Here is a 13,202-nt window from a genome sequence, read left to right as displayed (position 1 = left end):
TAACTCAATTAATTTGTTCAAAAATTAAATTCAGGGTTTCCTTAAAATGCTACTGCATTGTATTACGTATATATCCAAACAGAATATAAAATGTTAGCTAATAAATTCCAATTAAAAACTGCTTTCTGTTGAACGAAGTCCAAACTTCGTATGATGCAACTATCAATTCATTTTGTGACATGGCTTTCCAGTGAAGTTATTCCGGTTAATTATAAGACCTTCCTGTTTTGGGCCATTGCGGCTACCATACTCTCTTATGGGTGTGACAATGTGTTTAACCTCTGCAAAGGACAACCAATGAGAGGAATATATTTTTCCTCGTAACCAATCAGCATGGTTGTCTTTCAGGGAAAATCTGTCCTCTCCTGCACTTGCGCGAAGACGGCAGCGTGACACGCGTGTGGAGGAAGTGTAGTGACTGACAGCCAAACCTGATCACCTTTACCGGCCTGGGCTGCAGTTTATTCTCCGTTTACCTAAACATGTCCTGGCTGTTCGGACTGAATAAGGGGCAGCCCGAGGCTCCCCCGGAATTCCCGGTTCCACCGCCACCCCCTCCACCAGCTGGCGGTTCCGGAGGTGGCGGAGATAAACCCAAGGACAAATGGAGCAACTTCGACCCAACCGGGCTGGAGCGAGCGGCCCAAGCGGCGAAGGAGCTCGACAAGTCTCGTAAGTGTCTTGCATGATAACTATATTATATATATTACTGTAGAGCTAGTAGCTGGCTTGAAACATTTTGTTTATATCCCCAGAAAGACCGATGCACCCGCAGCATGCTTTACAGCCTAAGCAGTGATGCTGATGCAACACGGGCCAGTGTCTGATATATATTCTCCTAGTTCCTACGGGTATCTAATCTAGTAAACTATCAAATCCTGATGACAGCTGTCAGTAGAACATAACACTGTAGTAAACGAGAATCACAGGTTTCACTGCTTGGTTTGAACGTTGTGCTGCACATTTTAATTTATGTTGGAAGTTCGTGTATTCAAGGTGAAAGGTGCAAAGGTCATTCTTTCACACCTTTTGCCAAATAGCTCTAGTCAGTATGTAGTTAATCTCTGCTCTAGTCAAACATGCAAGCATTACACTTAGAATTTCAAAGTAAACTGAACAAAAATATAAATACAACAATTAATGATTTTACTGAGTTACACTTCATAAGGAAATCAGTCAATTGAAATGAATTAGCCAATCATCTATGGATTTCACATGACTGGGCTGTGGTGCACTCATTGGTGGGCCTGGGAGGGCATTGGCCCACCCACTTGGGATCCAGGCTCACTCAAAGGGGAGCCAGGCCAAGCCAATCAGAACAAGTTTTTCCCCACAAAAGGGCTTTATTACAGACCAAAATACTCCTCAGTTTCATCAGCTGTCCGGATGGCTGGGTCTCCGACGATCCCGCAGGTGAAGAAGTCTGATGTGGAGGTCCTGGGCTGATGTGGTTACACATGGTCTGTGGTTGTGAGGCTGGTTGGATGTACTGCCAAATTCTCTTAAACAGCATTGGAGGCCGCTTCTGGTAGAGAAATGAACATAAAATTCTCTGGCAACAGCTCTGGTGGACATTTGTTCAATCATCATGCCGATTGAGACATCTGTTGCATTGTGTTCTGTGATAAAACTGCACATTTTAGAGTGGCCTTTTATTGTCCCCAGCACAATGTAATGACCATACTGTTTAATCAGCTTCTTGATAGGCCATACCTGTAAGGTGGATGGATTATCTTGGCAAAGGATAAAATGCTCACTAACAGGGATGTAAAAAAATTTGGAAAATAAACATTTTTGAGAAATAAGCGTTTTGTGCTTATGGAACATTTCTGGGGTCTTTTATTTCAACTCATGAAACATGGGACCAACACTTTACATGTTGCGTTTTATACGTTTGTTTAGTATAGTTGGAATATAGCTACCGTCATTAAATGAAACGTATATCTGGACGACTAATGTCCAATACCTTTTCTTAATTTCAGGGCATGCCAAAGAGGCCCTGGATCTGGCTCGCATGCAGGAGCAATCTGTTCAGATGGAACACCAGACCAAAATCAAGGTACAGTTGCACTAAACAAGGCACATGCAGAGTAATGTGTAGGACACCAAAAAACAGTACTATCAATCTTAAATCTGATAATGCTAATTGTTCCCTTTGTGTGTGTGATGGTGTAAGGAGTACGAGGCAGCAGTGGAGCAGCTGAAGGGGGATCAGCTGCGTATTCAAGGGGAGGAGAGGAGGAAAACTGTCGGCGAGGAGACCAAGCAGCATCAATCGGTGAGAGGAGAGCAGAGGAAGGGTTTAGTGGTACTGCAGAAGGGGTGATTGTGCAGTAGTATTCATTGTACTACATAGTATGTGGTCAATGATGGGCTAATAGTATGGATCCTCATGTATGGGTAAACTGTAGAAGGAAGCATTTTCCCTGTAGTAGTTAAAAGATCTTGAGGAGTTTGTAGAGAGTAGAATTTTCTGTAAGCTTGAAATTGTTTGCACAATTAGCTTTAATTCTGTTGAAACAGAGGCTACAATGAGGGAGTGGAACAAGTGATTACATATCTGTCCAGCAGAGGGCGCCATACATCTGTTACTATGGTTACCTTCTCTATCCCTTCACAGAGAGCACAGTTCCAAGACAGACTTGCCAGACAGAGGTATGAGGATCAACTCAAGCAACAGGTAATATCAACTGGCATTAGCTGCAATATCAATTCAGTCCTGTTTAGGATATAAAGAAGTACAGTGAAAATGCCATGTCCAACTGACTTGAGTGTGGCCTCTCCTCGGTGTCCTCAGCAAGCCCTGAATGAGGACAACCTTCGGAAACAGGAGGACTCTGTGCTTAAACAGGAAGCCATGAGGAAAGGTACTGACCCCATATAGTATTCTCACGCAGCCTCCAGGAATATGGTTCTGCTTCAATATTCACTGGTCAATATAGCCATATGGGGTCTGGCAATCACAAAATGTCCACTAATGTATCCTCTCCACGCAGCAACAATTGAGCATGAGATGCAGCTGAGGCACAAGAATGAGCTGCTACGCGTAGAAGCGGAGTCTAAAGCGCGGGCACGTGTTGAGCGGGAAAACGCAGACATCATCCGTGAGCAGATCCGCCTGAAGGCAGCAGAGCACAGACAGACTGTACTAGAGACTATACGGTGAGGCAAGGACATACTCTAGTAGAGACTATACGCTGAGACAAGGACATACTGTACTAGAGACTATACGCTGAGACAAGGACATGCTCTACTAGAGACCATGCGCTGTGACAAGGACATACTCTACTAGAGACTATACGCTGAGACAAGGACATACTGAAATAGAGACTATACGCTGAAACAAGAACATACTCTATGAAGACTATACGCTGAGACAAGGACATGCTCTACTAGAGACTATACGCTGAGGCAAGGACATGCTCTACTAGAGACTATACGCTGAGACAAGGACATGCTGTACTAGAGACCATACGCTGAGACAAGGACATGCTGTACTAGAGACTATACGCTGTGGCAAGGACATGCTGTACTAGAGACTATACGCTGAGACAAGGACATGCTCTACTAGAGACTATATGCTGAGACAAGGACATGCTGTACTAGAGACTATACGCTGAGGCAAGGACATTCTGTACTAGAGACTATACGCTGTGACAAAGACATGCTGTACTAGAGACTATACGCTGAGGCAAGGACATTCTGTACTAGAGACCATACGCTGAGGCAAGAACATACTCTATGAAGACTATAAGCTGAGGCAAAGACATGCTGTACTAGAGCCTGTATGCTGAGACACACCTTGTGTATTACACTACAGACCATAATGATAGATACTATTGGAGACCTGACTGTCTCTGTATATTTGTGTGTTTTCAGGACTGCAGGTGCTGTGTTTGGGGAAGGATTCCGGGCTTTTGTGTCGGACTGGGATAAAGTTACAGCTACGGTGAAACCTTGTTGTGGAAATTTCCTGTATTTACCAAATCATGAGAGCAAACCACACACAAGTCAGAGTTATCACAACCCTGTGAATCTCAGATCAATTCAGTGTCTATAAATGAATTCTCTGAGAGTCCTTACACATTTCAACTGAGATCCTTTATAGCAAAGACACACATAGCCAGACAGCATTGGCTATAAATTATCATTCAGCTTTGTCTCCTAAACTATGTTCTTATCTCGCTCTCAGGACCATAAATCAAAACCTATTTCAAATAAACCCCTCCTGGACAAGAGACACAGTGACTGGCACACAGACATTGTGGAGCCAAGAAATAATTGGTTTACATATGAAGACAATCTTGACCTCTCCCCTCTCTGCGGCCCAAGTAACTGAAACCTTGACAGAGAACAGATACCTGAAACCGGCCAACAGTATTATTCAAAAATAGACATTCTGATGAGAAGTAACTCACAAGCATATAATGAATATAAAACATCTTATCTATGTTACCCAACTAATTCTGATTATACCCCCACAACCTACCTTCCACTCTACATACTTGTTTATGCTCATCCTTATGCAAACTGCCAATGACTCATAAATATACTGAACAAAAATATAGATGCAACATGCAATCATTTCATAGATTTTAGTGAGTTACAGTTTATATGAGGAAATCAGTCAATTGAAATAAATGAATTAGGCCCAAATCTATGTTTTTCATATTACTGGGAATACAGATATGCATCTGTTGGTCACAAATACCCTAAAAATCATTGGGCCTCACAATGGGCCCCAGGATCTCGTCACAGTATTTTTGTGCATTCAAATTGCCAAATTGATAAAATGAAATTGTGTTTGTTGTCTGTAGCTTATAACTGCCCATACCATAACCCACCTCCACCATTTGGCACTCTGTTCACAACGTTGACATCAGTAAACCGCTCGCCCATACGATGTCAAACACGTAGTCTGCGGTGGTGAGGCCGGTTGGACGTACTATTCTCCAAAACAACTTGGCTTATGGTAGAGAAATGAACATAAAATTATCTGGCAACTGCTCTGGTGGACATTCCTGCAGTTAGCATACAAATTGCATGCTCCCTCAAAACATGAGACATCTGTAGCATTGCGTTGTGACAACTGCACATTTTAGTGGCCTTTTATGGACAAGGTGCACCTGTGTAATGATCGTGCTGTTTAATCAGCTTCTTGATATGCCACACCTGTCAGGTGAATGGATTATTTTGGCAAAGGAGAAATGCTCACCAACTAATTGTTGAGTGTATATGTTACATGTTTATATCTGATTTGAGTTGTCCTTGGAGCGTCTCTAAATGTAGTGTAATTTCCCCCCCCCCCACACCACCAGGTGGCAGGACTGACTCTGCTGGCTGTAGGTGTGTATTCTGCCCGGAACGCCACGGCTGTGGCGGGACGCTACATTGAGGCCCGACTTGGGAAGCCCTCATTGGTCAGAGAGACTTCTCGTATCACTGTTGCGGAGGCGATCAAGCACCCGATCAAGGTAGAGGCCCTGCTGTGCATTATAAAGTGCATTCGGAAAGTATTCAGACCCCCCTTTTCCACATTTTGTTAAGTTACAGCCTTATTCTAAAATTTATTTTTTTGTTAAATGTTCCCCTCATCAATCAACACACAATACCCTATAATGGCAAAGTGAAAACAGGTTTGTACATTTTTTTCTTCTTCACCTTTATGGAAATAAAAAAACATAAATATCTTATTTACGTAAGTATTCAGACCCTTTGCTATGAGACTCAAAATTGAGCTCAGGTGCATCCTGTTTCCATTGATCATCTTTGAGATGTTCCTACAACTTGGAGTCCACCTGTGGTAAATGAAATTGATTTGAGTAGCCCAGCCAGAGGCCGGGCTTGAACTTGATCGAACTGAAAATAGCTGTCCAGCAACGCTCCCTGTCTAACCTGACAGAGCTTGAGAGGATCTGCAGAGAAGAAATACAGGTGAGCCAAGCTTGTAGTGTCATACCCGAGAAGACTCGAGGCTATAATCGTGCTTCAACAAAGAACTGAGTAAATTCTTATGTAAATGTGATATTTATATATTTTATTTATAAATGTGCTAACATTTATAAAAACATGTTTTTGCTTTGTCATTATGGAGTATTGTGTGTAGATTGAGGGGGGAAAAAAACTGATTTAATCCATTTTAGAATAAGGCTGTAATGTAACAATGTTGAAAAAGTCAAGGGGTCTGAATACTATCCGAATGCACTATATGTCCTTGATCTGATGCTTGTGGTGTTTTTTTTATTGTGATTAACTTAAGTTTCCTAAACACATTTTTTTTGTACGATGAAGGTGCATCTTCTTATTTTTCCCCTCTCTTAGATGTCAAAGCGCCTGACAAGTAAACCTCAGGATGCACTGGAGGGAGTAGTGCTCAGTGTGAGTACCGACACTCGGCACACACCTGAGCACCAGAGAGACATACCTTAGAGTCTCGTATCAATATTATACCCAGCACATGTATGAAAGAAACACGACATTTTATTGGTCACATATGTGATTAGCAGATGTTAATGCAGGTGTAGTGTAATGCTTGTTCTTCTAGCTCCGACAGTAATATCTAACAAATTACACAACATATACACACATCTGAGTATGATTTTTTTATTTATTGTTTTACCTTTATTTAACTAGGCAAGTCAGTTAAGTACAAATTCTTATTTGCAATGACGGCCTAGGAATAGTGGGTTAACTGCCTTGTTCAGGGGCAGAACGACAGATTTTTTTTTTACCTTGTCAGCTCAGGGATTCAATCTAGCAACCTTTCGGTTACTGGCCCAATGCTCTAACCACTAGGCTACCAGGAATGAATTAAGACTATATACAAATTGACGACATATATCAGAGTGGAACGGAGTAAGATACAGTAGAATAGTATAGAATACAGTATATACATATGAGATGAGTAATGCCAGATATGTAAACATGATTAAAGTGACAAGTGTTCCATTCCTTAAAGTGGCCAGTGATTTCTCATCTATGCCTATAGGCAGCAGCCTCTAATGTGCTAGTGATGACTGTTTAACAGTCTGATGGCCTTGAGATACAAGATGTTTTTCAGTCTCTCGGTCCCAGCTTTGAAGCACCTGTACTGGCCACTCCTTCTGGAAGTTAGCAGGGTGAACAGGCAGTAGCTCGGGAGGTTGTTGTCCTTGATGATCTTTTTGGCCTTCCTGTGACATCGGGTGCTGTAGTTGTCTTGGAGGGCAGGTAGTTTGCCCCCGGTCATGCGTTGTGCAGACCGCACTAACCTCTGGAGAGCCTTGTGGTTGTGGGTGGAGCAGTTGCCGTACTAGGCGATGATACAGACCGACAGGATGCTTTCAATTGTGCAATTGTAAAGAATTTAGAGTTTTAGGTGACAAGCCAAATTTCTTCAGCCTCCTGAGGTTGAAGAGGCTCTGTTGCGCCTTCTTCACCTTCTTCTGTGTGGGTGGTACATTTCAGTTATTCATCATGTTGTGTACGCCAAGGAACGTAAAGCTTTCCGCCTTCTCCATTGCGGTCCCGTCACTGTGGACAGGGGCGTGCTTCCTCTGCTGTTTCCTGAAGTCCATGATCAGCTCCTTAATTTTGTGAACGTTGATTGAGAGGTCGTTTTCCAGGCACCACACTCCCAGAGCCCTCACCTCCTCTCTGTAGGCTGTCTCGTCGTCATTGGTAATCAAGCCCACTAATGTTGTGTTGTCTATAAACTTGATGATTGAGTTGGAGGCGTGCTTGGCCACGCAGTCATGGGTGAACAGGGAGTACAGAAGGGGGCTGGGCGCACACCCTTGTGGGGACCCAGTATTGAGGTTCAGCGGAGTCGAGGTGATGTTTTCTACCTTCATCACCTGGGGGGCGGCCTGTCAGGAAGTCCAGGACCCAGTTGCACAGGGCGGGATTCAGACCCAGGGCCTCGAGCTCAATGATGAGCTTGGAGGGTACTATGGTGTTGAATGCTGAGCTGTAGTCAATGAACAGCATTCTTACATAGGTATTCCTCTTGTCCAGATGGGATAGGGCAGTGTGCAGAGTGATGGCGATCGCATCGTCTGTGGATCTATTGGGGCAGTAAGCAAATTGAAGTGGGTCTAGGGTGTCAGGTAAGGTAGAGGTGATATGATCCTTGACTAGTCTCTCAAAGTACTTCATGATGACAGAGGTGAGTGCTACAGGGCGATAGTCATTTAGTTCAGTTACCTTTGCCTTCTTGGGAACAGGAACAACGGTGGCCATCTTGAAGCATGTGGGGACAGCAGATTGGGATAGGGAGAGACTGAATATGTTGGTAAACACACCATCCAGCTGGTCTATGCATGCTCTGAGGATGCGGCTGGGGACATTCATAGAGAATGCTGTGCACACGTATGTTTTTGCAGCCCTGCTTTGAGCCAAAATGTTCATCTCACTGAAATGAATTATTCCCTCTGTTCCGCACAGCCTAACCTAGAAGAACGTGTACGTGATATTGCCATAGCAACTAGGAACACGCGTCAGAACAAGGGGCTCTACAGGAACATCCTCATGTATGGCCCACCAGGTACTGGCAAGACCCTCTTCGCCAAGGTAGGTCCCGCACCGACTCATTTTGTCTATGACAAGAGGTGTTATCTTGGCATCTGTATATGTTGGTAACTATCTCTCTGTGTTCTGAGTAGAAGCTGGCAGTGCACTCTGGGATGGACTATGCCATCATGACTGGTGGAGATGTGGCGCCCATGGGCCGTGAGGGCGTCACCGCCATGCACAAAGTCTTTGACTGGGCCAACACCAGTCGCCGTGGGTATGCTACCCTCACTCGCAGTAGTATCACACTATTTATAGAACTTCATGTAAATGTAACCATGATGTAACCGTGTGAAACCATGTAACGTAAGTGTCTAGACAACTTGACATTAAATATATTTGCACTTGCATTACACAGACATTCACATTAAACAATGTACAGAGAATGATGTAAGACCAGCGCAGCTCTGCTCATGCAACCCTCTCTCTCCTCTGACACAGCCTGCTGCTGTTTGTTGATGAAGCCGATGCATTCCTTCGCAAGAGGTCTACTGTAAGTCTGTTCTCTACCTTCCTGTATTTCATAGCACAACCAAAACTCTGGTCTTGTAGAAATATTGGAAAACAGAGTTCAAGTTGTCTCTCTCTGTTTGCAGGAAAAGATCAGTGAAGAGCTCAGAGCCACTTTGAACGCATTCCTGTATCGCACTGGAGAGCAGAGCAACAAGTCAGTTCTCTACAACTACTTCTTCTATTTAGACATTTAATATCTTTGCCCAAGACCTCTGATGTACCATGTCCTTCAGATATCACAGCGCTCTAACGCCTGTTGTGTCGTCTCCCCCTCCAGGTTCATGATGGTGCTGGCCAGTAACCAGCCGGAGCAGTTTGACTGGGCCATCAACGACCGCATTGACGAGATAGTAAACTTTGCCCTGCCGGGTCCCGATGAGAGGGAGAGGCTGGTGCGTCTGTATTTTGACAGATATGTGCTGGAGCCTGCCACAGGGGGAAGACAGTGAGTCATACAGCATTACACCCACATAACATGGCAGCACAGATTTAAATAGGGCACTTTCACAAGCACTCATATACTGGGATGCATAATGCAACTGTTCTGATGTCAAGTAACTAGATACTCCCAGACACTTATGCTGTGTTTACACAGGCAGCCCAATTCTGATCTTTTGCCCAATTATTGGCCAAATCTGATTGGTCAAAATGGCACTCTTTTTAGTGGCAAAATAATTGGGCTGCCTGTGTAAATGCAGCCTTAGAGTCATCTGCATACAGTGACACACACACACACACCTACCCACGCACACATGGGGACAGGCATTAACACTGAGTGCCTGGGAGGAGGGAGGCCCCTCTCTGTCCTGTTCCATGTAAATGACCTCTGGCTGAGAGCTGTGGAGTGTCAGGAGCAGGTATTTAAGAGCAGGTGACCCAGCAGTAAGCAGGAGCCCAGCCAGCCGTAGCCATGGTGTCACTAATTAAAGTGGGTCTCTGAGGGCCTGGCGCCTGAGAGGAAGAGGGGCAGGGGGCGACCTACACATAGGGCACTGGGAACGGGACCAGGATCAACAACAACACGCTGACAACAGAGCCAGCTGGTGGAAGGAGCTGGGCCACTTAAGGAGTGTCTCTCCAGACATAGTCAGACCTCATAACATAGGCCTGTTTCCTCTGACAGACAGGATGCCATTCAGGCCTGTTTCCTCTGACAGACAGGATGCCATTCAGGCCTGTTTCCTCTGACAGACAGGATGCCATTCAGGCCTGTTTCCTCTGACAGGATGCCATTCAGGCCTGTTTCCTCTGACAGGATGCCATTCAGGCCTGTTTCCTCTGACAGACAGGATGCCATTCAGGCCTGTTTCCTCTGACAGGATGCCATTCAGACCTGTTTCCTCTGACAGATGCCATTCAGGCCTGTTTCCTCTGACAGGATGCCATGCCATTCAGGCCTGTTTCCTCTGACAGGATGCCATTCAGGACAGGATGCCATTCAGACCTGTTTCCTCTGACAGACAGGATGCCATTCAGGCCTGTTTCCTCTGACAGACAGGATGCCATTCAGACCTGTTTCCTCTGACAGACAGGATGCCATTCAGGCCTGTTTCCTCTGACAGACAGGATGCCATTCAGGCCTGTTTCCTCTGACAGACAGGATGCCATTCAGACCTGTTTCCTCTGACAGACAGGATGCCATTCAGGCCTGTTTCCTCTGACAGACAGGATGCCATTCAGGCCTGTTTCCTCTGACAGGCAGGATGCCATTCAGACCTGTTTCCTCTGACAGACAGGATGCCATTCAGACCTGTTTCCTCTGACAGACAGGATGCCATTCAGACCTGTTTCCTCTGACAGGATGCCATTCAGACCTGTTTCCTCTGACAGGGATGCCATTCAGACCTGTTTCCTCTGAGACAGGATGCCATTCAGACCTGTTTCCTCTGACAGGATGCCATTCAGACCTGTTTCCTGACAGACAGGATGCCATTCAGACCTGTTTCCTCTGATTCAGACCTGTTTCCTCTGACAGGATGCCATTCAGACCTGTTTCCTCTGACAGACAGGATGCCATTCAGGCCTGTTTCCTCTGACAGACAGGATGCCATTCAGACCTGTTTCCTCAGACAGGATGCCATTCAGACCTGTTTCCTCTGACAGGATGCCATTCAGACCTGTTTCCTCTGACAGACAGGATGCCATTCAGACCTGTTTCCTCAGACAGGATGCCATTCAGGCCTGTTTCCTCTGACAGACAGGATGCCATTCAGACCTGTTTCCTCTGACAGACAGGATGCCATTCAGACCTGTTTCCTCTGACAGACAGGATGCCATTCAGACCTGTTTCCTCTGACAGACAGGATGCCATTCAGGCCTGTTTCTCTGTGCCATTCAGGCCTGTTTCTCTGACAGGCAGGATGCCATTCAGACCTGTTTCCTCTGACAGACAGGATGCCATTCAGACCTGTTTCCTCTGACAGACAGGATGCCATTCAGACCTGTTTCCTCTGACAGACAGGATGCCATTCAGACCTGTTTCCTCTGACAGACTGGATTCCATTCAGACCTGTTTCTGTCTCTAAACCCCCTCTGTCTGCATCTTCCTCTGCCTCTGTCCCTGCAGGAGAATGAAGCTGGCTCAGTTTGACTATGGAAAGAAGTGCTCGGACATCGCTAAGCGGGCAGAGGGCATGTCAGGCAGAGAGATCTCCAAACTGGGCGTGGCCTGGCAGGTATGTGACATGCTTCCCCTGTTGTTCATACATCAATGCTTTCTGAATGGATAAAAACTGCGATGCGGTGAATTTTCCAGTTAAGCCAATTTGACATAAATGATTGGTTGGAAGGAGAGCCTGTGCACAGGCTGGAACTTGGTTAGGGATGAGAGAATCAGACAATGCTGACCCAAGGTGATTTGGTTAGCCCAGGAAGTCTAGACCCATTTATTCTCCCTCCATGGGCTTATTAATAGAAGCAGAGCTGGGAAGTGGATCACTATGTATGCCATGATCTCCACTGCTGCTGTGTCATGGTCATCTCTCCTGCTAGCCTCATTCTGTGGACAAGTGGGCCTTGTCTGTTAACTACCTTATACATTACTCAATATTCATACACTGATCTTGCAGATAGTTAATACTGTAAATGTATATTTGTAGATACATTATTATAGATTTACTGGACTGTTCGTGTAATGATAAAATCCTTGTTCAGATGACTGTAATGTAATAATCCTTGTATTCCATGTCCTCTTGCAGGCGGCAGCCTACTCCTCAGAGGACGGCGTCCTGACGGAGGCCATGATTGATGCTCGGGTGGACGAAGCCATGCGGCAACACCTCCAGAAGATGGACTGGCTGCATGGGCACACTAAGGAGGCTGGGGCCAAGAGCACAATCTCTCCCAGCGCTGGACCAGCAGACAGCAGCAAGATAGGCTTCACTCTGCCTCTAGGGGAGCCGCCACAGGCCCAGGATGTGCTCACTCCGGCTCTGGAGATGGACAACAAACCAGAGGCCCATGTCATTCAGGAGGAGCTGAAACTAGAGGTGCCAGCCCCACCTTCGTCAGACGGTGCCGACCTGCCTGTGGAGGAGGGGACTGTCCCGGCTAAGGGGGAGGGTGTCAAAGCAGAAACGGTGGTAACACCTCAGGGGGAGGTGGCAGCGGGTGTATCCCAGACTGGTGCAGCCCTAAGCAGTGAGGGTGGGACAGGGAAGGAGGGGAAGACCAAAGCTCCTCCCAAGGATGGGACTCCAGTTTAACATTAGGGGCCAAAGGAAGGACAGGGAGGACGCCTCCTGTTCCTCCTCACTGTCTGTAGTCTCGGTCTGTGTACATCTGTTTGTCTGACTGAAAGAGTTGGTGGGCAGGGGGAGGAGAGATGGAGGCACTAACATTTTACGAAGCAATCCTGTAGAAGCAGGAGAGCTGTAATATATGATTTGTGTAAAATGTAAGAAAAAAAGTGTACTTTACATCAAAACCCTATGTCTGTAATAGTATTACTGTTGATGTGCACTGTAAGAGATAATATTTAAATGACGGTGTGGATGGAGATTACTTTGTTTTTATGAATAGTAAAATAATCCAAGTTTCTTACTATGGCTGCATTTTTGTTGTGATTTCTAAAGGAATGGTTTCATAGACATTCAAAAGGCACTCGCACAGCTGAGCTATCTTTTTTTGCAAGTGCATGG

At 45.5% G+C, this 13,202-nt stretch overlaps 1 protein-coding gene across 1 annotated transcript; it reads left to right on the top strand.

Moving 5' to 3' along the window:
• The first annotated feature begins 361 nt into the window (after positions 1-361).
• atad3 (ATPase family AAA domain containing 3) lies at positions 362-13,105 on the top strand. The gene is made up of 16 exons (XM_064966330.1): positions 362-672; positions 1,983-2,059; positions 2,177-2,278; positions 2,621-2,680; positions 2,798-2,867; positions 2,997-3,162; positions 3,880-3,949; positions 5,319-5,474; positions 6,322-6,378; positions 8,425-8,550; positions 8,643-8,767; positions 8,992-9,043; positions 9,147-9,217; positions 9,341-9,508; positions 11,630-11,738; positions 12,261-13,105. Exons 1-16 carry the CDS (start codon positions 483-485, stop codon positions 12,765-12,767), a joined length of 2,106 nt encoding a protein of 701 aa, XP_064822402.1. The 5' UTR covers positions 362-482; the 3' UTR covers positions 12,768-13,105.
• The last annotated feature ends 97 nt before the right edge of the window (positions 13,106-13,202 follow it).

The sequence above is a fragment of the Oncorhynchus masou genome, chromosome 5 (assembly GCF_036934945.1).
Source record: "Oncorhynchus masou masou isolate Uvic2021 chromosome 5, UVic_Omas_1.1, whole genome shotgun sequence".
Taxonomy (NCBI): domain Eukaryota; kingdom Metazoa; phylum Chordata; class Actinopteri; order Salmoniformes; family Salmonidae; genus Oncorhynchus; species Oncorhynchus masou.
The sequence above is the reverse complement of the archived record's forward strand: the minus strand, read 5'-3'. Positions and strand labels throughout refer to the sequence as shown.